General features: G+C 40.5%; 1 protein-coding gene across 2 annotated transcripts in view; it reads right to left on the bottom strand.

Annotated features, from left to right (window-relative positions):
* Window positions 1-1,185: 1,185 nt before the first annotated feature.
* Window positions 1,186-25,476, bottom strand: part of PACRGL (parkin coregulated like) — a 52,089-nt gene continuing 27,798 nt past the window's right edge. For both annotated transcript variants that reach the window (XM_063459895.1, XM_063459896.1), the window contains exons 5-8: window positions 23,469-23,603; window positions 16,135-16,242; window positions 15,177-15,257; window positions 1,186-1,365 (exon numbers count right to left, since the gene is read on the bottom strand). In XM_063459895.1, coding sequence (XP_063315965.1) covers window positions 1,309-1,365; window positions 15,177-15,257; window positions 16,135-16,242; window positions 23,469-23,603 — 381 coding nt within the window. In that variant the 3' untranslated portion in view covers window positions 1,186-1,308. The remainder of the gene's footprint in view (window positions 1,366-15,176; window positions 15,258-16,134; window positions 16,243-23,468; window positions 23,604-25,476) is intronic.

Raw genomic sequence — 25,476 nt, 5'->3', positions numbered from 1 at the left:
TAGGTTTTTTTTTTTTTATGTACACTACTGTTACACCAGATATGAGTTGCACTGGTGTGATACTGTGCCCTGGCAGGCCCTGAAACGCACACGTGTGAAGGAAACGGACTGCTATTATACCACAAATTTCTAGTTTTGTTTTTAATGTACACTACGGTTACACCAGATATGAGTTGCACTGGTGTGACACTGTGCCCTGGCAGGCCCTGAAATGCACACGCGTGAAGGAAACTGACTGCTATTATTTCACAGTCAAATTTCTAGTTTTTTTTTTTTTTTTTAAATGTACACTACTGTTACACCAGATATGAGTTGTACTGGTGTGACACAGTGCCCTGGCAGGCCCTGAAACACACACGCGTGAAGGAAACTGACTGCTATTATTTCACAGTCAAAAAAGTTTTTTTTTGTTTTTTTTTAAATGTGACACCAGATATGAGTGGTGGCACTGGGCAAGTGGGCACAGTATACGCTGTGAGCCTGACACACAGGCTGGCAGGCAGGCAACTGCAATTAGATTACACAGGAAAAAAAAAGCAGACTGATGTTCTAGCCCTAAAAAGGGCTGTCCTTACAGCAGAGATCAGATGAGTCCTTCAGAACTGTAGTGGACACTGAATACTACCTAGCTATCGATTTCCCTATTAAATCAGCAGCAGCTACACTGCCCCTACTCTCACTAAGAATGCAGCTTCCCAATGAATCTAAAATGGATGCTGTCCAGGAGGTGGGAGGGTCTGGGAGGGAGGGTCTGCTGCTGATTGGCTGGAATGTGTCTGCTGACTGTGAAGTACAGGGTCAAAGTTTACTCAACGATGACGAATAGGGGGCGGACCGAACATCGCATATGTTCGCCCGCAGTGGCGAACGCGAACACGCTATGTTCGCCAGGAACTATTCGCCAGCGAACCGTTCGGGACATCTCTAATGATAATGAATTGTTAACCCTAATTTCAGGTTATTGACACGTTAAAAAATACTGGATCAGTAGCGACCTGTGTAACCTGTGCAGAGAGTGATGTCACAGAAATATGCTTACATCTGACAAAGATTACCTAAACATGGAACATCAAACCTTACAGGGAAACACAACCTTTAGCACTCCCAACTGCTGTAAGACAAAAGTTCTGCAATGCTGTTATAGTCCTGACATCACTCACACAAACACATGGCGCAAAACATATACACTTTGGACGGTATGAAAGTTTAATACATTTACAAGCTATGTAATTGTAGTCATTAGAACCCACACACAAAAAAAAATCATGGCTGCCATCATTAATCCACGTGTACAAAAGCATGTACTCTTCAGCTGCAGATGGAACTGTAAGTCGGTATTTTTGATTTAATTATTCCAAGACTTTCCTATGAAAAGGAAAAAAAAAATTGAGAAAAAATAGTAAGGCTCATAATGTATACTCTAAACAAGCACCTTACAAAACACAAATGTATGTAAAGAGATAAACATTTATGATAAGTAAACATACAAGAGCTAACTTCATAAACTGTAATCCATATACCATACACCAGGTCACATCAGTTTTGCACAATTACTGTCAAGAAGCATACATTTAAATGAAGATAAGATAAGTAATGCATTCAAAGTAACTTGAGATGGGTCGGCTAAGCCATTCCAATGCTACAGTCTATCACTGCGTTCCAGGTTAAACAGAATTGAACTTGATAATGCATTATCATTATATCTAAAGAAGTAATGGACTATGGTTCCTGAGAAAGCCATACATTTTGACAAATCACACCAAGATGGTTTGATAAACTTGGAGACAGTGTAAAGGTGTATGACACCATAACCACTGCAATTAGTTGTAATGGTTCTGGAGTTTAAACTGTCATTTTAAAGGGACACTCAAGTTTCCGAAATAACTTTATCTTGTTAAAGTGTGTTATGGCTTAACTGCATGTCCCTTCAGGCTTAGGCTATACAACTTACAGTTTCAAAGGACAACTTGGAGGGTTTCCTGATGCACCAACTTTGAACTATCATTCAAAATGGAAGCAAGATATATCATAGAAAAGCACAAGACAATAAGAAAGGTCAAGCATGTGCCAATTACTCTAAAATGCTTCTCAATTAGACACACTGGATTTAACATATATTATCGGAATTTGTGAACTCAAAGTCAGAGAATTGAGAGTGGAGACAGTCTTGGTGCTGGAAAAAAAGGTGAGTTAATTTGAATATTTTTTCCCCTGGTAAGTTTTTACCCTCTTTAACCCCTTAAGGACACATGACATGTGTGACATGTACTGATTCCCTTTTATTCCAGAAGTTTGGTCCTTAAGGGGTGAATGATATCCCTTGTAGATGCCACTGTTATATCAGTTACTCAAATTAATATTGTCCATTGTCATTTCTAGAATCTTCAAAGGAAGAGAACCCAACAATTTGTTTATAAATTGAGTTTTTTTTTTTTTTTTTTTTTTTTATATTCTTCCACTCCTCTAATTGTATGTCTCTTAAAGATGTTATATCTAAAGAAGTTTCCTGTTGATTTCTATGTGGCCCATACAGCCAAAACAGAGACAAGCCCTGTTCAATTAGGTACCATTTTTCATTTTCTGAACAAGGTTTCTGTGAAATCAAAGCAAGCATGGGTCTGCTTGCTGTGTAATATTTAAAAATATAAAGCATTCCCATGCCACCTTGTTTCGTATTTAAAACTATTAAAAGAACACTATCGTCACCAGAACAACTACAGCTTATTGTATTTGTTCTGGTGAATATAATCATTTCCTTCAGCCTTTTTGCAGCAAACACTGTCTTTTCAGAGAAAATGCAGTGTTTGCATTACAGCCTATGGACACCTCTACTGGCCACTACTCAGATGGCTGCTAGAGGTGCTTCCTGGGGCAGTGCTGCACAATGTTCAGTATCTCTACCCTCTGCCTAGAGACACTGACCTTTCCTCATAGAGATGCATTGATTCAATGCATCTCTGAAGAGATGCTGATTTGCCAGTGCGGTGTTGGCTTGTGCTGGCTCTGCCCCGATCCGCCTCCTTATCAATCTTAACCAATACAATGCTTTCCTATGGTAAAGCATTGTGATTGGCTTTGATCAACACTTCTGATGATGTCAGCCAAGCAGACAGAGCAGGGGCAGAGCTAGCAGCAGCAGACTGGAATAAAAGTAAGATTTTACTATATTTACGGGGGCAAGATGGTATTTTTAACACTATTGGGGTCAGGAAATCATGTTTGTCTTCCTGACCATATAGTGTTCCTTTAACCCCTTAAGGACACATGACATGTGTGACATGTCATGATTCCCTTTTATTCCAGAAGTTTGGTCCTTAAGGGGTTAATCTCCATTTTATACAAGTTTTTTTTCCCCTGGCCATATGTATAAAAAAAAAAGAAAAAAAAAGAAAAAGGAGTGTAATAGCTTGAGCCAATTTTCTAGACACATTAAGGGTATTAGTCTAAAAAACTTAGGTCCATCTGGGTAGACTATATGCCCATAACATATTTATCATTCACCACCATAAAAACCCTAATTTCTACAATTTCTATTTGTTGTAATAGTTTTCTACAAGAGTCTAAAGAAGGTGCAATATTAGTTCCCAAATACTTAAAGAATGTGGAGCCCAGATCAGGCCATAATTTTAGTACATTCATCTATAAAATTGGCATGTACGTTTCTTTGTTAAGAACATTGACTTATCCAGATTAATGTTATAGCTTGAAAATTTAGAGTAAATCTCTAGTTCAGTGATTAGTGCTTTAAGAGGTTTCAGGGTCTGCAAAATATCATCCGTATATAGATTTACATTGCTAACTGAATGAAATCCTTTGGTTTGCCCTAATTCATATTGCTAAGGGTTCCAAAGAAAGTATATATAGAAGTGGTGAAAGCGGACATCCCTGTTGATTCATTTTCTAAAGATTTAAAGGATAAAATCCAATCCCAGCCTATTAAGGCCTTTTGGCATCTATAATTCAAGATCTGCCATGAATAAAACCTACTTTATTCTCAGTATTCATAGTATGAATTACCTGTAACTGAGCTCCCTGTACCCCTGGCTGAGTACCTCCGCCAAGGACTGCTTCCTAGCTTGAACAGGGGACAAACCGCAGCTCATCTGCCCACAGACACCCCCAGGCACTGGACGACACTCAGACATCGGAGCTCTAGTCCTTACAAGGACTTTCCCAGTTTAATCCTCCACACTGGAACAGTGATTAAAGAATAGTCCTTTCCTCTCCAAGTATCCAGGCGACACATAGTTCTGGGAGTACCAGCTGGAATATGTTTAATAGCAGCCACAGGACAGTGATGCAGAGCAGGAAAACTGGGTGGCTGACCCAGACCTGCCACACTCTGGAGGGGGAGACCAGGCTGCTGTAACCCCTGCTTCCCTACCCGCTCCAGAAGTAGGGGACCTTATCAACTGGTGCTAGGAAGAACCCCAGTCGGTAGGTGGAGATGGGACCAAGGTCCAAAATGGGGGCGGAACCTGACTTTCGAGCAGTGCAGACGTGGGCAGCACAAGTTCACATCTAAATTGTGATTTTTGGGGTACTATCAGCGGCTCATTAGCCAAAATACTTATCATGGTGCACTACCCATGTCGGGGGTGCTACGTGGAATCAATTGATACCTCACTCGAGTCAGGTGCAGCCGGGAGACCGGAGCATTACACTGTGGCCTACTTGAGTGACTCTTTTGGTCTCCTACCCCCCCTCCCCCCCCACACACACCACCACTTTGGACCGGTGGGGGTTATCCCGGTCTCCACTGGCCTGCTACCAATAGCCTCAGCACACACACCTATCAGTCCTAGCCGATACTAGAATACACTGAGGGACGTAAAATGGCGGATTCACCCCCTCAAGCAAGCATGCATTGGGCCCACCTCCAGCAGATCACTTCGCCCCCATGGATTTATGCCTGCAACGTCTCAAGGAAACATTTCAGCACTTCTGGACACAGCTACAAAAGCACAGCAAGGCTACCAATATAACGCTTCAAGAGGGTACAGTGAAGGGCAAGATGCGGAAGGAGGGAAAGCAAAGCAACAAATCTAGGCAGACAGCTACTCGGTTACCTCCCCGCCTGTTTGGACAGAGATATGGCGGAGGCATCACCTCATCAAAGCGCCCACGGATGGGGTGGAGAGTCCATAGAAAGCCAAAACCAAAACCAGCACCTCCATCTACCCCCAAAAAGGAAAGGACTTAGTACGCGATAGCTGCCGAGTCTGAGGAGTTTTATGGCCAATCTATGTGCGGGCACGTACATGGGGAGTGCTCACTTATAGCATGTTATCCAGTCATTTTCCCAGTCATGTTATTTATTTTACACCCAGTTTACTTCATGCTCTATGATCTCTTTTATAATATAGAATTTTTGCAAGCATGTTAATCTACTCTTGCATACTCTCTTACTCCTTGCCATCTCAGATACTGTACGCTTAGCCTGCTTCTATACTTATCTTAAAACAAAAAATGTGCAGTACATCGAAACACCATGCAACTCATATTTCTGTATGTTATGTTTGCATTGTCGCTGTTGTGGCATTAATTGCTGGATTGTAAATTCTTGTGCCACAAAAATAAAGAATAAAAAAAAAAAAAAAGGTCTAAAATGAGTTAGTACTTGTTCATCTTTATTTTGTTTGGGGATAGGAATGATGTTTGCCATCAGTGGCTCATCTGGGGCCTTATCCTTCTGTTTGATCGTGTTAAAGGTTTTTGCCAGCTCAGTACTAATAATTTTCTTTTAAGAGTCTAAAAAAAAATAAAAAAAAAAAAATGATTGATAACTGGTGTTTTTCTCCATTTGTCTATAGTTCTTGTTACCTCTTCTACTTTTATTGGAGAATTTAGCATCTCATTTTGATTACATTCTTTAAAGTAATTGTCCACTAAAGGATTAAATATATTAGTAGGTAAGTTATATACAAGTTTGATAATATTTGAAGAAAACCTTGCCACTTTTAATAGCTCTCCTGTATCTTTTATTTTTGTAACGAATCTAATTAATCTTTTAATTTTTCAATCTGTAGTGCCTGACTGGAATTAGCCGACTGATACATATTTTGTTTATTTTTATTATATATGCAAATCTTTAGATTTGCCAGTCATTGCACTAAAACAAGGTATGGATTAAATGGTACATATATGATGAGGAAGTGTGGCAGTCTTACAGAGCACACTAGGAAGAGGAAAACATTATCAGAGCATGCCAGGATGTAACTCGACTAATAGTATCCCTAAAAGTGACATTGATGCTGGGCAAAGGCTGCCTATAGCAATAGACGTATTGTCATGGTAAAAAAAACAAAAAAAACCATAGTTCTGTGTATCAGTTACATAGCTCACCTCTACACCAACACATTTCTATTTTAAAACTTTATTCTTCAGGGTGCTTTTCACTAGATCCCAAACTGTTTTTGCAAATGCAACTGATTCAATTATTCCAATTCCTCTGCGGTTGATTGTATTTACCAACAACCAAATGGATCCCTGTTCTTTTCAAATGGATTTCATAGCTGCAGCGATTCATTTGAAAAAAGCTCACCTAAATAGCACCGCATTCCAACTGCATTTCCTACTTAAACAAAATTATTCTGCTAACATAAGAGCAGGCTTTAATGGGGATTAAAGGTTTTGGAAACCATATAGAGTTAGGGATGATTTGAGAAGCATTAGGGTGAAATAGGGTTAGGGAGTCTTACAGGTTTATGAGCATAACCTTGGCCCGTGAATTGGAACAATGGAATAAAATACTTATATTAACAACTATAGACAATTTCATAAAAAAAAAAAAAAAACAACCAAAAAACAGAAAAAGTAGTTGTCTGTGTGAAATGGACAATGGCAGCCAGAAACATCAGACTCAAAGATTTGCCATAGATCTTTGCAATTAAAGGGACTCTGTAGTCAACATATAAAAGCATGAAAGACAGGTCCCCCAGCCTTCCTTCTTGTTTTTATATGAACTTTCATTTATTAAAAATAATTTTCGTAGCGTTTTTATATCAAAAACTTACCTCCGTTCCAGCGCCGAGCTCCCATGCCGCGCCCCCTTTTTTTGTCGAAATGACAAAATCGCGGGGCCCAATAGGACGCTTCTCAGAGAGAGGCGTCATTGCGATGTGGTGCGCATGCGCGGCTTCGCGCTGCACCAATCGCGTTCTTCATAGAGCGGCATTGACAGCAGCCCTATGAAGAAACTCAGCGCTTTACCGCGCGGAATGCGCGTTCGTGAGCTGAGCTGTCTGACTGACAGCTCAGCTCGCTTTCTAAAACTAACAATAAGGGGGGGGGGGCCTACTGTCCCCCCCCGGCCCCCACCCCTTGAGCGGTGGGTGGGGGCCCTAAAATTAACAATAAGGGGGGACCTACTGCCCCCCCCCGAGCGGTGGGTGGGGGCCCTAAAACTGTCAGGATCGGGACAGGGATCCAACACGCAGAGTACAAACAGTAGCCAGATACGTATACCGGACCTTAGAATAGCCGGACTAACGTAAGTAGTACAGTATAGAATGGTCAAAGACAAGCCGAGGTCGAGGGTAACAGAAGACAGATAAGCGAGAGACAAGCCGAATCAAGGGTAACAGAGATAAGCAGAGTAAGGTAAACAAGCCGGGTCAAAACCAAAAGGGATAATAGAATACACAAGCACTGAGTGACTAGAACAAGCTAGAACCACGACAGGGCAATGAGCTAATGAAAGAAGCTCTGTTAAATACCCTGTTCAGAGCAGTAACCACGCCTCCGAGGCGTCCTGATTGGTCCTGCAGCAATTGAGTGACAGGTCGTTCCGGAGGAGTGTCCTGATGACAACTTCCTGCCTAGATGCTGTAAAAGGCAGTCACTCCCTCGCGGCCGGCCTTGCATGACCGGATAGACTGTGGAGAAGGGAGCCATCAGGCCGTCTGGATGGAGGAACAGCTAAGTCTCTACCTCTTTCAGAGGTAGAGACCACAGGTACCCTGACAGTACCCCCCCTCTCAGATACGCCCACCGGGCGGAATACACCAGGGCGAGAAGGGAATCGAGAGTGAAACGCCCTGCGGAGACGGGGAGCATGCACCTCCTCCTGAGGTACCCAACTTCTCTCCTCAGGACCATAACCCTTCCAATCGACCAGATATTGCAGTTTCCCCCGGGAGATTCGAGAATCAACGATGGAATTGACCTCATACTCCTCCTGACCCTCCACCTGAGCGGGGAGGGGCGATCGTGGAGGAGAACCTGTTACATATTAATGGTTTTAGCAAGGAAACATGAAATGAATTAGGAATGCGTAAGGCATTAGGCAACGCTAAACGATACGCAACTGGGTTAATTTGAGACAGTACCCTGTACGGTCCAATATATCGAGGAGCAAATTTCATGGACGGCACTTTTAACCGAATGTTTCTAGTACTTAACCATACTCTATCGCCTGGAACAAACACCGGTGCTGCCCTTCTACGTTTGTCAGCGTGTTTTTTAACCAGCGTAGAATTGTGCAGAAGGATTTGTCGAGTTCGATCCCACAACTTTCTTAAATTGGCAACATGAACATCCACCGACGGTATCCCTTGAGAAGAAGACTCCGAAGGAAGGATGGAAGGATGAAAGCCATAATTCAAGAAAAAAGGGCTAGAATGCGTAGAATCACAAATGAGATTGTTATGTGCAAACTCCGCCCAAGGAATCAAACCGACCCAATCGTCCTGGTGTTCTGAAACGAAACAACGTAAATATTGTTCAACTTTTTGGTTAGTGCGTTCAGCCGCTCCATTGGACTGAGGATGATAGGCAGAGGAGAAATTCAATTTGATGCCTAGTTGGAAGCAGAATGATCTCCAAAAACGGGAAACAAATTGGGAGCCTCTGTCAGAGACAATTTGGGAAGGTATCCCATGCAAACGGAAAATCTCCCTGGCGAATATCTCCGCGAAGATGGGAGTTTAGGTAAGGGAATGAAGTGAGCCATTTTAGTAAATCTGTCTACCACAGTGAGGATGACAGTCTGCTTTTTAGAGATAGGCAAATCAACAATGAAGTCCATTGCCAGGCAGGACCAAGGCTTTGCAGGAACCTCTAAAGGGTGCAGAAATCCGCATGGAAGCGAATGGGGTAGCTTGGTCTTGGTACAAACCTCACATGCCCCGATGAATTCTTTAATATCCTTGCGTAAGTCAGGCCACCAAAAATCTTTAGAGACCAGCGCATAAGTCTTGCGGATGCCAGGATGCCCAGCCACCTTGCTGTTATGGAGACAGCGTAGCACCTCCAGTTGGAAAGCGGCAGGAACGAAGTGTCGATCCCCAGGGGTCTGTTTGGGTGCCAAATGCTGAAACTTCATGATCTCAGAAAGCAATGGAGAGTGAATCCTGAGATTCGTGTTCGCGATGATATTCCCCTTAGGAACTATGGAGGACAGAAGTGGTTCAGTTATAGTGGATGGTTCATATTGACGAGACAAAGCATCTGCTTTAGAGTTCTTAGAACCAGGTCTATACGTAAGTACATAATTAAAGTGAGTGAGGAACAAGGCCCAGCGAGCCTGCCTGGCGGACAAGCGCTTAGCCTCCCCAATATAAGACAAGTTCTTATGATCCGTTAGAATAGTAACAGGGTGTAGTGTCCCTTCCAGTAAATGTCTCCACTCCTTTAAAGCCTTAATGACCGCTAACAGTTCCCTCTCCCCGATGTCATATCTGCTCTCAGGCCCAGAAAATTTTTTAGAGAAGAAACCACAAGGGTGTAACGGTTTATCCACCCCTAACCTTTGAGACAGAACAGCCCCAACTCCTGTCTCAGAAGCATCGACCTTGAGCAAGAAAGGCAGAGTCGTATCAGGATGAACTAGAATGGGAGCTGAGGCAAAAAATTCCTTGAGAGTCTTAAAAGCACCAAGAGCTTCCTCAGACCAGAACTTAGTATCAGCCCCTTGTTTGGTCATATTGGTAATAGGCGCAATGATAGAGGAGTAACCCTTAATGAAGCGCCTATAGTAGTTGGAAAAACCAATAAACCTTTGGATAGCCTTGAGTCCTTTGGGCAAAGGCCAGTCTAAAATAGATTGGAGTTTACCAGGATCCATTTTAAAACCTTCCCCAGAAATCACGTACCCAAGAAAGTCTACCTGAGACTGATCAAAACTGCACTTCTCCAACTTGCAGTATAGACCATGTTGCAGAAGTTTGTGTAACACCTTTCTGACCTGTCTATGGTGAGTCTCAATCTCCTTAGAGTGTATTAGTATGTCGTCCAGGTAAACAATAACACAATCATGCTGAAACTCCCTAAGAACCTCATTAATCAAATCCTGAAATACTGCAGGAGCATTGCATAGTCCAAATGGCATAACAGTGTATTCGTAATGGCCATACCGGGTATTGAATGCCGTCATCCACTCGTGACCCTGCTGGATTCTCACCAAATTGTAAGCCCCTCTGAGATCTAACTTGGTGAAGATTTTGGAGCCCTTAAGACGATCAAATAACTCGGTAATCAGTGGGATAGGATAGGCATTTCTGACAGTTATTTTATTCAAGCCTCGGTAATCGATACAAGGTCTCAGCGTGCCATCCTTCTTCTTAATGAAAAAGAACCCCGCCCCGGCCGGAGAAGAAGACCTCCTGATGAATCCCTTTTCTAAATTCTCCTGAATATACTCTTCTAAAACCGAGTTTTCCTGAACAGACAAAGGATATACATGGCCCCTCGGAGGCATAGTCCCGGGTAGAAGCTTAATTTTACAGTCAAATGACCTGTGTGGCGGCAAAGAATCGGCATTCTTTTTGTCAAACACTGCCCTTAAGTCTAGGTAAAGGTCTGGTATTTGTCTTTCTGTGGACTGAGTAGGATTCTCCTGTATGTTAATATTAGCTAATGGAGAAACCTTGCACAAACACCGATCCTGGCAGCCCTGGCCCCACGAGAGTATCTCCCCTAACTCCCAATCGATAATAGGGTTATGTTCTTTCAACCATGGATACCCCAGAACTATGGGAACGGAAGGAGACGAAATGAGCAGAAGAGATAACTTCTCCACGTGTAGGATACCAACATTTAAATCAATGGGTATGGTCTCACGAAAGATAACAGGGTCTAGTAGTGGTCTACCATCTATGGCCTCAACGGCCAAAGGTGTCTCCCTTAGCTGGGATGGGAAATTGTTTTTACTAGCAAAGGCTTGGTCGATAAAATTCTCAGCAGCACCGGAATATATCAATGCCATAGCCCTTACTACTTCCTTCTCCCAAGTTAAGGAAACTGGTAGCAGAAGCCTGTGATCTTTATAATTAGGAGTAGAGGACAATATAGAAACACCCAAGGCCTGTCCTCTAGAGAGACTTAGGTGCGAGCGTTTCCCGGGTGGTTAGAACAGTTCGAGAGTAAATGACCCTTAGCTCCACAATACATACACAAACCCTCTCTTCTCCTGTACTGTCTTTCCTCCTCAGAGAGGCGGGTATACCCTATCTGCATAGGTTCAGGAAGCAAAGATACCGTGGAGTCAGGACTTGGAAAAGCGGGGGCTAACCTAAAAGAAGGTCTCCGGTTCCTCTCTCGAGTGTTCATCTATACGAGAGATGAACGAAATTAAATCCTCTAAATTCTCGGGGAGTTCTCTGGTAGCAACCTCATCAAGGATTACTTCAGATAAGCCATTCAAAAATACATCCATATACGCCTGCTCATTCCACTTGACCTCTGACGCCAGAGACCTGAACTCTAGTGCATAATCCACCAGTGTTCGGTTCTCCTGTTTCAGACGCAACAGTAATCTGGCTGCATTAACCTTTCTACCTGGAGGGTCAAATGTTCTTCTAAAAGCAGCTACAAAGGCGTTATAGTTATAAACTAATGGGTTATCGTTCTCCCATAATGGGTTGGCCCATCTCAGAGCTTTCTCAATAAGTAGGGTGATAATAAATCCTACCTTTGCCCTATCTGTAGGATAAGAGCGAGGTTGCAATTCAAAGTGGATACTAATTTGGTTTAAGAAACCACGACACTTCTCAGGAGCCCCACCATAGCGTACTGGGGGGGTAATGCGAGAAGAAGCACCCACTGTGGCTACCTCTAGACCTGAACCGACAGGAGAAACAGGGGTATTACGTATCTCCTCTGGTGGGTTATTGGCACGAGATAATAGAGCCTGTAGCGCAAGCGCCATCTGATCCATTCTGTGATCCATGGCTTCAAACCTAGGATCAGGAGAAGCCAGCTGACTGTTTGTACTTGCAGGATCCATTGGCCCTGTCGTAATGTCAGGATCGGGACAGGGATCCAACACGCAGAGTACAAACAGTAGCCAGATACGTATACCGGACCTTAGAATGGCCGGACTAACGTAAGTAGTACAGTATAGAATGGTCAAAGACAAGCCGAGGTCGAGGGTAACAGAAGACAGATAAGCGAGAGACAAGCCGAATCAAGGGTAACAGAGATAAGCAGAGTAAGGTAAACAAGCCAGGTCAAAACCAAAAGGGATAATAGAATACACAAGCACTGAGTGACTAGAACAAGCTAGAACCACGACAGGGCAATGAGCTAATGAAAGAAGTTCTGTTAAATACCCTGTTCAGAGCAGTAACCACGCCTCCGAGGCGTCCTGATTGGTCCTGCAGCAATTGAGTGACAGGTCGTTCCGGAGGAGTGTCCTGATGACAACTTCCTGCCTAGATGCTGTAAAAGGCAGTCACTCCCTCGCGGCCGGCCTTGCATGACCGGATAGACCGTGGAGAAGGGAGCCATCAGGCGGTCTGGATGGAGGAACAGCTAAGTCTCTACCTCGTTCAGAGGTAGAGACCACAGGTACCCTGACAAAAACTAACAATAAGGGGGGGACCTACTGTCCCCCCCCCCCCAGCCCCCACCCCTGAGCGGTGGGTGGGGGCCCTAAAACTAACAATAAGGGGGGGACCTACTGTCCCCCCCGGCCCCCACCCCTGAGCGGTGGGTGGGGGCCCTAAAACTAACAATAAGGGGGGGACCTATTGTCCCCCCGGCCCCCACCCCTGAGCGGTGGGTGGGGGCCCTAAAACTAACAATAAGGGGGGACCTACTGTCCCCCCGGCCCCAAGAGATAAAAACAACTTACCATTTGATGTTTTCTTTCTTCTAAAATCTTCTTTTTTCAGCCCCAAAAAAGGCCAAATAAAAAGCCATAATAACCGACGCAATATTAAAAAAAACAAAAAAAAACGAGCGCACAGGGGTGGGGGCCGGAGAGGGGGAGGACAGTAGGTCCCCCCCTCATTATCTTCATGGCCCCCACCCACCGCCCAGGGGTGGGGCCCGGGGGGGGAGGAGAGTAGGTCTCCCCCCCCCCCCCCCCTTCAACCACTATTGTGGCCAGAAAGAGTCCCTGTGGGTTCGGTCTTCAGCTGTCAGCTGAAGCCACTCCCACAGCAGTGCTGACAGCCTCAGCACACAAAGCGCGTTCACAGTGCTTTGTGTGCTGATAGCCCGTCTGAAGTATTCACCCATGCGTGAATACGTCAGACGTGAATGAGGCCTTTTTAGGGCCTCTGAACTCGGAAGTCCCTCTGGTGGCCGTCTGACTGCAACAAGAGGTGTTCCAAGCTTCCAATGTAAACACTGCATTTTCTCAGAAAATACAGTGCTTACAAGAAAAAAGCTGCAGGGAGCTGTAGCACTCACCTGAACAACCTCATTAAGCTGAAGTTGTTCAGGTGACTATAGTGTCCCTTTAACCCTTTCCAGGCCATCCTATAGACTGTAAGCTCTCTTGAGCAGGGTCCTCGTCAACCTATCGTTCCTGTAAGTTTTCTTGTAATTGTCCTATTTATAGTTAAATCCTCCCTCTCATAATATTGCAAAGCGCTACGGAATCTGTTGGCGCTATATAAATGGCAATAATAATAATTTCAGCTTTCAGAATTTCTTCATCTTCTAAGTCAGTGTTCAGAACACTTAACATTGGTATTTTTACATAAATTTCTTCTAAATTGCATACTAATATTTAGTTTGTTTTGTGAAACCTGGCAAAATGCAATAGGAGTTAAAATCCACGAATACTAGACACGTTGTGGGGAAGGACACATGTAGTATAAATTATAAAAGACTCCAGTGTCACTTCTAATCGTCCATCACAATCAATGGGGACATTCCAGAAGGATTAAAGGGAACCCAGTAACCAGTTGCAGCTGTATATGCATTTCATGTATTAGATTGATCTTTGCTACATTTACATATTATGAGTGTTTTTTGTGATGCTTTGAATACATTTTTTTACCATACATATTATAGGTGATTATATATTGCAGAGAGATAAATATGTGCTTGAAGCAGTGAAGTTGTAAAAACACACATATTTATTTGATAAGATATTTCAGCACTGGAATGCTTACAATGTTGTGAAATCAATACATATACACACATAGCCAGTGAAGTGCATTTACAGTTGTTATGCAGAATATACTATTTGTTGTTAGAATATTATTTTTATTATTTTAGATTTTGTATTCCCTTCTGATACACAGAGATGGATTATTTTAAAATCAAGTAATTAACATAGGTTTGTGTTTTTTTAATTCACAGCATTAAAAGAGCACTCTAACACTAAGACTACTTCAGTCTGCTTTAGTGGCTGTGTTGTCAGCATGCCTCTCGCACTATCCCCCATGTTCAACATGTTGCTATCGTGGAAGGTTCACGCTATCAATAGCTTTATCAATTTTGCCCTTTCCTTAATTGCATACAATGCCAGAGAACATCAGCTGACAAGCTCAGCCAATGAATTCCATTCAAACCAGGACAAACTTCACACGGACAATATGAAACTGTGACTTTCGCAACAGCCGTTTGACAATCTGCGAGAACTGGGTTCGGGTTAATAACACACCTTACTATCTCATTATATATGGGGTGTCATGACATCAGTAGAGGTAAAACCTTTAAACCTAAGTTAGCGGCTTTATGTTGAAAAACTGTTTTACATGCCCCAATTTTTGAAGCAGTTGTGGCCAAGGAAGAAAGAGAGGGGGCTGTGGCACTAACTTTAGTGTCAAACAGTTGGAAAACACTTTAAACCCTGATAGTAAGACAGGCACATCTGTCCCCATAACAACTTCAACGAGCTGACATTGTTATAGAGGTAGAAGTGTTACTTTAAATATAAAAATAAAAAAGAGAACATTAGCAAATAAAAGCATGTAAACAAAGTCAACATTTGTTACCTTGCCTCCATATTGTTCCAGCGTCTGCAGAGCAGTTGTTACCTGCTCCTTATATCTTTTGCCCATTAATCTTTTTGACAGCTATTAAACAAAGGTAGATTAAATACATTTTTATATAGACAATTTCATAGCGCAACAGTCTAACACATTCTAGCAACCCAAATAATATCCATTATAAAGTACATGTGTACGTTACCCGAAGCCTGTTACCAAGAGTACACAGTCAGTCAAGGAGTGAGCCTTACTCCCTTAGAGGAAAGTGGCAAGAAGGCGCTCCTCTGCACCATTATAATCTGCAAACCTCCCATTTTGGCCCTAGTGTGATTGTTATATAGGTTTTCTGTGTCTGCCTCCTGTGCCAGGTGTCACTACTGATGCGGTGAAAGTTGCTGAAAATATAACAGTACATAATTCCACAACATAATTATGTGCACACATCAGCAGGATAGTGCATCAGAACTATCGCAGCTGCAGGTCACAAAAGTGAATGTATGAGAGCTGGCATAGGAAATAGCAGAGCTATTCCTTGATGTGGTTCTAACACCATGGCACTGGAATAGACCTACTGATAATTTTTATGTACACTGGCAAATGTCAATTTTTAGCACTTGAAGATATTACAAAGTAAGGACTGCAATAAATAACACAAAAGTACATATACTTCCAGTGTTAACCTCTGAGACAGAAAATGCTTCTCATAATCACTTGATCAAAAGATTTAAAAGAAGCTGAAATGACCCATTGGCTAAATAATTGTATCACGGTTGTAAAGGTGAAAGGTTAATGATACAAGACGAATGTATTAATAAAATTACAAAAACAAACAGAAGCAACAAAGATACAGCTAGGCAACCATGGTATGTATAAATCTAGATTTAAATTAACTGGCCAACTTTATTATGACCTTACACAGAGCTCCCACATTAAGTTAGAAACTGTAATAAATGATCATGCTTACACTTGTGAGTAGATTCTTAAGATGAATATTAAGAGATGGTCCAACAACAGCGCTCAACTGTACTAAGCCATTCAATCCTCTTTCAAAAACACCATCATCTGTATGGACCTGTAACAAAGAACATATAACCTTATCATTAATGACAATTATAAAAGGGTGGTGTAAACATAAAGCAACCTACATTACTGTAGCAATTAAAAAAACAAACAAAAAAAAAAAACTAACAAAATAAAACACGTAATGAAAATTGTTTTTTATTACAAGAAATGAATATTTTACCTGTACAGTGTGCTACCTTGATCACAAACAAAATCAAGTTTTTGCACTGCAATCTAGCCAGCTGTTATCAATGCAGACCAAGAAACTACATTTGAAGGCACTCTCAAAGCCATCAGTACTGTGTTTTACATTACACGTAGGGCAGGAATGACAATTATCTGACAGAAGCATGTCTGGTTACACGATCTCCTTGTAATTCTATCATTGTTTTCAACATAATCCAGTAGATTGGCGATGTACATTATATATAAATACATACATACATACATACAATAAGCAAAGAGGTGCACGCGTAGGTCTTGGTCCAAGTGATATTATTCAATGATATTCATACAAGTGTAAAGTCCCGATCAACATTTCGACCCTTCAGGGTCTTTTTCAAGATCAAATACATAGTGTTATTTGCAAGTTTAAATACATTTTTTTGTGATAGCCACTTACCAAACTGAGTGTATGCTACTATTGATGTAAATAGTAACTTTTTGCTACATAAATATTGATATACTTAAGTATTCATATATATATATATATATATATATATATATATAAATAAAAACATACTTAGCACTCTAAATCTTCTATATACTGTTGCTATTATAGTAATTGTCTAGCCATTTTTCTGCTATTGGGTTAGTCTCTCTTATTTTTTTTGACTGTTTGCCTTTTTTCACGTATGCACCTTCATTTAGCACATTATTTCACTGTTCATATGACTGTTCCACATGACTGAGGTTTTCTCCACCGTTAGAATATAGTTATGGCTATAGTAATATAAACCTCCATTAATTGGGAAAAAAAACAAAAAAACTTTTTCTACACAGAATTCTAGCACGGCACGGTCACAATGCAGCACTTTGTTCACACATTACTTAGCAACCATGTGAATGCGTATGCACGGAGGTCACAGTGATCACGTGTCCCTCCCGTGCACTTCCGGGTTTGGAGGGTCGGAGCTACAAAAATGTATTTGAACTTGCAAATAACACTATGTATTTGATCTTCAAAAAGACCCTGAAGGGTCGAAATGTTGATCGGGACTTTACATTTGTATGAATATCATTGAATAAATATCACTTGGACCAAGACCTACGAGTGCACCTCTTTGCTTATTGTATACATATAGTACGCTGGTTGCACCGAGGCTCAAATAACGGAAGGGGTGAGTGCAAGAGTGCAAGGCATTGTTATGGATGGAGTGTATATTTCTCCAAAAGTATTTGAATATGTAAATTAATAGCCCCAGGAAGAAGGTCTGTCTGTTTTAATCAGAGCCATTTTGCAATTTAATATGGGTTCCTGGAGTGGAGCAATTGGAGTGAAGGGAGGGTCAGTGTTCCATTCCACAGTTTACATACAGCACAGCAGGTGAGCAATCCAGTCCAGGGGTTCTGGATCACCCAGATAGTTGCTCACCCGTTGGCAATGATTAGCACAGGACTGCTATAAAGTTTCCCTGTCAGGGATTCACAGGGAGAAAGACAAGCAGAGTGTGAGTCTGCATTTCTCTCTACAAGAGTTTTCTTGTTCTGAAGGAGAAAGGAAACATTTATTTGAAAAAGAGGTCTGTGCTCAAATTTGTATTTTGTATGGTTGGAAACGGGTAAGCCACCCAACAGCGGTTAGAGAAAAAAAAATTGCCAGTTAATGCTCAGAAGAGCAAGGCAATTTTATTTTTTATTTTTGTTTAAATTGCCAGACCTCTTAACCCTTTAAGGACCGCTGACGGTTCAGGACCTTCAGCGGTAAAACGTACGTTTGGACCGATGACGGTCCTGAACCGTCATAACGGTTTTGGGCAACTTACCTGATCGCCGTCGGTCCCACGGCGGCGATCAGCTCTCCTCCCGGTCCAGGGGGACTGCCTGTCTGCCCGGGCAGTCCCACCTCGGCAGATCAGGACCCCACGGCCATGTGGTCACTCGATCACATGACCGCAATAGGTGTCTGTGTATCTGCCTGCAGGGGGACTGTCTGTGCTGACAGGCAGTCTCCTTGCAAGTGTAAAATCATAAAATAAAGTTAAAAAAAAAAAAACAATCAGTTTAAAAAAAAAATATAATATGTACATGTAATACAATACATATATAAAAATATAATATGTACATGTATAATACATGTATTATATCTATATATACCTATATATACCTGTGGTTCCTTTAAGTGCGGAAGATGTGTTGCATGCAAATACATCCTAAGAGACTCGAAAAAAGTCCAAGATAGTGATGGACAACAGACCTTTGAAATTACCCACTTTTTCAACTGCAATACAGCTGGCCTGGTATATCTTCTTACCTGCAGCTGCAAAATGCTATACGTGGGTAAAACCTTCAGACCGTTCAAGGAACGTATAAAGGAACACGTTAGGTCCCCAAAAAAACGTATGGAAACACCAATTTCCAGACACCTAAAAAACGTCCATGACGGTATATCTCATGATATTAGGTTCTGCGGCCTAGAATGGGTTAAGAGGGACCAGAGACGAGGGGATTTCGATAAACTCCTACGTCAAAAGGAGTGTAGGTGGATATACAAACTGAAATCCCTGAGCCCTAAAGGCCTGAATGAGGGCTTTTCCTTCTCCCCATACATTTAACTACCACTAGGTGGAAAAATCTATAGTGGGTGACCTCATTAAATAACTTAGACACAGTAACGTTTTTTGACTGAGTAAATCAATATAAACGTATATAATATACAACTGTATCGAGTCATCGACGTGCTATCTATGGCACATCAATGACTCCACCGTGTACATGAACGTATACAGAAACAATGATGTAAATATGTATATATGAATATAACTCTCCATAAATATACACCCCCTCCCTGTTTCGACCTGCATACACGATTTATTTACGATTATACCTTGATCCTTTTTTGTAATAACTTTATGGTATTTATACCTTAACCTGGTACTGGTCTAATCCAATGGGGATTATGACCATAGAATTGAGGTGTACACTCTTCTGTTTATTACTGAAATTCGCCTGTCTGGATGGTTTATCTTAAGATTACACATGATGGATCCGTGATCTACTGGGTCCCCTTTAACCCAATTAATCTCATGGAACATATAAAAACCGGGGGCCACACCATAACATAATACAATTCAATGTTAGAACATCGGTCCAAATATGGACGAATTAACAACAACTAGGGAGGGTCTAGTAGAATGACCAGGTTTTGTATGAAACTATATGTTTTTCCCACATACTTCCCTGTCTCTTTAAATAGACGGACCCCCTACATTTAAGAAGAATTAGTATATATTATATATATATAAAAATTTAAAAACCAACAGTACTTATCTATGGCATACGCATAGTAGGTTAATATATGCTGTTCCATATGTATCGAGTACAAAGAACGGGCTGCTGAACCCAAGTCTCTGCGCAGGCGCACGATCTATTCTGCGCGCGCACAGTGTACGATCGGCTACATCACCATGGTGATGGCCAAACAATAACGAGCTACCCGACATCCGGATAACTTTTTTCTGAACAGACCTGATCGGGACATAATCCCGCCCCTAGCCACTCCCCAGCTAACGCTGATTGGAGTACACTGATGTTGGGCGGATCTTCACCCGGTATATACTCACCTCCCTACAGCTGTACCAGGAGCTCTTGATAAAGGCGTGTGACCACGCCGAAACGCGCGTCGAGCGTTTGCCGTTTTTTTTAATGCTGAGAAATGCAAACGGCTATTCTTTGGGGGGTTTGGGGGGTTCAATACTATATATAGCAATCTTTTTTTTTTTCAATTGGACATTCAGATATATGCAGTACTAGACTGCCTGCACGTTAGGGCATGCAGCAGCAGCACTAAGGGAATAGGGGAGACAGATTGAGTTGTGCCTTGGAGCCAGCTCAGCACCAGGTCTATACCCTTTCAGTGCTGGATGTAGCAGCAATACTGAATACTGACAGGAGACAGAACGAGATACTCCTTTTAACAGCAGTATTAGTGCAAGCCTTTTGATACTGGATGCCTTTGAAACAGCTACTCTCCCTAGTTAGCTAGATAGCTATCTCTATAAGCGTTAGGCTGCCTTGAAGCAGCAGTGTGTGAGGAATCTACTTTTGAATTAACTACAACTTATTTAGGTGGTTTATATGACTATATGGCCTTTATATCTGGGGAATAGTGGGGTGGCTGGCAAGTATCAGTCTATGTATGGGATTTGTTTGCCTAACCAGTTACTATAACTTATTCTTAGATACGCTTTGCTATACCATCCCTTCACCCTTAATATATAACTATGCATTATATACCCCTATCGTTGTTCTGAGATACTCCCCCTCACTACTGTGTTGACCCAGTGTAATGCCATCTATCCACTATCAAATGTACCTCCCGTCTACTGTATACTATTACAAGGAGAACTTTGGATATTAGATGGTATTCACTGACCTAGTCTGTGTGGTTGTGTATATGAATATATACATAGGTGCTGCTATCACGGTCTTCAGTGACCAAACAGTTTCCTATGTACTACTATTGATTGTAACAAACAATAGTATTGATACACAATTCACCTTAGCCTGACGGTGCAATCCCACCCCTTTTAGCCGAAATACCTATTAAGTCTTACAGACTGTGGATATTTAGTTCTAAAGGAATTTGGTGTATGTGACATCTGATTTAAATCTATACCGTACTATATATTGTACTTTATATTCTATTTACAATTCAGATATCACTGCCATTTCCCAGTACTTGTGGACAATATCCATATTGCATTTACTCAGCTTTTAATTCACGTGTATTTTCACGAGTGTGTCACTATCACTTCACTGTGTTTTTTTTTTTTGTGTGTGTTGTCCGTAAGCGGCCAAATAAAGGTTATACCGTACATTTATTCAATTTTTATAGAGATATCTTCTAGTGAAACAGGGGTCCATTTTTTTCCAACTATAATGGAACACCCAATTTCACTTTAGTCTTCTTTCGTTTAACACATATGGGGTTCATGCCCTTCTGATATCTCTGTAACCCATTGGGAATCTTTTCGAGATAGACTTGCTCCATCTTGAATATTTCCTTTCTTGTCTCCATATATATAATGTCATACTAACTGTATTTATATTTATATATACGTATATTAATATAAAAATACACTTATATTTAAATTACACACGAATATATACAATATATATATAATAACTATATATATGGTATATATATATTATTATAAAATACAAATATGTTAATAAAAATAAATACAAAATAAAAATAATTTTTAATAATTAAAAAAAAATTATATATATATATATATATGCAATTTTATTCTAACAGTATTTTGATATTGATATATATATATATATTTATATCAAAATACACTTAGAATGTAATGATATATATATCTATGTATAAATAAATAAAAATAATACGAAATATACATATGTCCACATACATAATTACATAAATAATTTCATAAATATACACGTAGACGTCAAATATATAAATATGTATATATATTAAAATTATACGTGCATATTTATGTAATATTTTTACCTAATTAAGTAATTTTAATGATTGCAATTCGAGGGACCTGCCTGCCAACCCAGGCCGAAAGTCCAGATAATTTAATTTGCTAGCACTGTGTTTAACCCTGTAACTTTCTATGACACCCTAAATCCTGTACATGGGGGTACTGTTTTACTCGGGAGACTTCGCTGAACACAAATATTAGTGTTTCAAAACAGTAAAACATATCACAGCGATGATATTGTCAGTGAAAGTGAAGTTTTTTGCATTTTTCACACACAAACAGCTCTTTCACTGAGGATATTATTGCTGTGATATATTTTACTGTTCTGATACACTCATATTTGTGTTCAGCGAAGTCTCCTGAGTATAACAGTACCCCACATGTAGATGTTTTATAGTGTTTGTGAAAGTTACAGGGTCAAATATAAGGCTTGATTTTACTTTTTTTTTTTATTGAAATTTGTCAGATTGGTTAGGTTGCCTTTGAGAGCGTATGGTAGCCAAGGAATGAGAATTAGCCCCATGATGGCATACCATTTGCAAAAGAAGACAACCCAAGGTATTGCAAATGGGGTATGTTCAGCCTTTTTTAGTAGCCACCTAGTCACAAACACTGGCCAAAGTTATATTTTTTTGCATTTTTAACACACAAACAAATATAAATGCTAACTTTGGCCAGTGTTTGTGACTAGGTGGCTACTAAAAAAGACTGGACATACCCCATTTTGAATACCCTGGGTTGTCTACTTTAAAAAATATGTACATGTTAGGTGTGTTTCGGGCATTTATGACAGATAACGGTGTTACAATGTCACTATTGATACATTTAAAATATATATATATATATATATATATATTGAAAAGGCAATTTCCTACTTGTATTTATAGGCCTATGACTTGCAAAAAAAAGCAATAAAGCATGTAAACACTGGGTGTTTTTAAACTCGGGACAAAATTTTGAATCAATTTAGCAGTTTTTTTCATTAGCTTTTGTAGATAAGTAAAAGATTTTTAAAGTAAAAGTCCAAAAACATGTTTTTTTTTTTTTAATTTTTCACCATATTTTTTTATTTTAATACAATATATGACATAATACAAATAATGGTATGTAAAGAAAGCCCTTCTCGTCGTGAAAAAAACAATATATAACTTGTATGGGAACCGTAAATTAGAGAGCGGAAAATTACAGCTAAACACAAACACCACAAAAGTGTAAAAACTGCTCTGGTCCTTAACGTACAAACATCGCAAAAACAGGCCGGTCCTTAAGGGGTTAATAAAGAAAAAGACTGCATTTACAAGAAATAAGATTTATGTGGTGTTTCTATCATTAAGACTTTGTGGTTATGCAGTGGTAGAACAACTTTTAGCCTTCAAGTCCACATTTCGTTTATATTTAATTAATTAATATATTAACCATTCTACCTCTAATTGATCATATCTTTCCATCAACATCACGCAGTTGACTTCCTTCGCAGCTTATCCATGGATTGTTTTCATTAATGACAAAATGCATTCTACCTGTATATTAAAAAGAAGGGATGCTTGTGAGAAATACATACCAGGGCACCTTTCAATGCAACTGCCAACTTGGGTAACAATGGCAGAGCTTTTTGTTGAGCTCCAGGGACAAGCAACAGCTCTTTAAATCCTTCCTGAGAGACAAAGGTGTATGGATGCCTTGTTTCTTTAAGACCCTGCAGCAGGGGAAATTCAAGTGAAAAAATATCTATTAAAGGAACACTTTAACAGCTTTATTTTATTTAAGTTGTTATAGTGCCGGCAGTCCTGCCCCATCCCGCCCCCAGCATACCCCTAATTTATCCCCCATTTATTTCACTTACTAGAAGTCATTAAGTCCTACTTCCAAGCCCTCTGGGTATGAGAGCTGGGAATCTTACTTACCGGCCCTAATGCTGTGAAGACACACGCGCATGAGCAGTCCTGTCAAGATTGACCATAAAAAATCATTCAATACAATGATTCTCTATGGAGGAATTATAGGCGTATTGCGGTGAGTGCCGCACATATGCCTACGTTCACCAAAGCATTATATTGGCCCATCATCCAGGAAGATTTAACCAGAGGAGGTGGTCAGGGCAGTGCCGAGAGAGACTTGGTGCTGGAGAAAATGTGAGTGATTAGTTTACTTTTAATTTGCTTCAGGTTTTTGTTTTTTTTACACGGGGGGTGGGGGTTTAGTTGATGAGGGTCATCAGGGCTGTAGCGATAGGAATATATAAATACATATTTCTAACCCAACAGTGTTACTTTAAGAGATAAACGACAATGCATGTCATTTTAAGGTGGGGAAAGTGTATCAGAATGAAATTATGTCAACAGGCATTGTTCTAAAAATGTGGAAAAGCATGTAAACCTCTTCATAAACCCCCAAAAAGCATTATTTAGGCACAATAGCATGCTCTAATGAACAGATTACGGTGTATATAAAGCACAGTAAACAAGAGTTTGCCTATAACAGTGTAATACCACAAGGAGAACACTCTTTTTAGCAGACAGAACTTGAAAGTCAGGACACAAAATTGAAATAAGAGCTCCTACAGCAAAGCTTTAGATACAAACTTGTTCAAGATCTTTTTTTTGGTAGTGGTTTTACAGAGTATAAATCAAAATAACCTGACAGTCTTTATGAACTATTTATTACAGATGAACAATTTAATCTATAATTTCATAGAAGACATTATATTGCAAAGGCATTACAACTTATTAACTAAAAAACAAGAAGATAATACATTTAATCTGGGTTATAACTAAAAATAAATCTATACTCATATAAAGCATGAGCTGTCCAGGAATTAAACGATTTGGCAGATAAATAAAATGATTTTGATGGAACTTGATTAATCTCCATCAGGCTGTTAGGAACACAGCTCCTTGTGTCTCAGAGCTATTAAAATTTGGTGGCAGCGGTTATAACATACTCTCTGATGCTAAATGGCAATCAATCATTCATTATTCACTTTAAATGTGTGACAAAATGTACCATCAAATTACAGGGTTCAACGCAGAGTTTGGGAAGGAGATGTTTAGCTTATCTGATATAAGAGTAAAGCATATTTAATCGTTCAAAGAATTGTTTTGATACAAACACTGAAACTGTATCACATTTTTACACATTTACATTTTATGGTTTATAAAACACAGCATATCCAAGCCAAAGTATAGGAATCCATACACAAGCATGCAAACTATTTTGACAGAACAAGACAGTGTAGATGTATGCATTCATAGGTGTAACGAGTATATACCCCTACACGCAGGATCCAGCAAAACAGAAGACAGCACAGAGGAGAGATACGTCTACCGGACCTTAGAGTGGCCGGACTCGACGTAAAGGAGAAGTACAGAGTCAGGAGCGATCCGAGGTCAAGGGCACAAAGAGACAGCGTAAACGAGAACTAGCCGGGGTCTGGTACACAGGAATCAGCAAGCCGGCAAACAGTACAGACAAGGATAAAGCGAAAACGAAGTCAGAATACAAAGCCAAGGTCAAGTACGGAGAAACACAACTGAATACAACAAGCACTAAAGGGAACTGTAGCAGAAACC

The sequence above is a fragment of the Pelobates fuscus genome, chromosome 6 (genome assembly GCF_036172605.1).
Source record: "Pelobates fuscus isolate aPelFus1 chromosome 6, aPelFus1.pri, whole genome shotgun sequence".
Lineage (NCBI taxonomy): Eukaryota > Metazoa > Chordata > Amphibia > Anura > Pelobatidae > Pelobates > Pelobates fuscus.
Note: the sequence above shows the minus strand (reverse complement) of the source record. Positions and strands in the feature narration are given on the sequence as shown.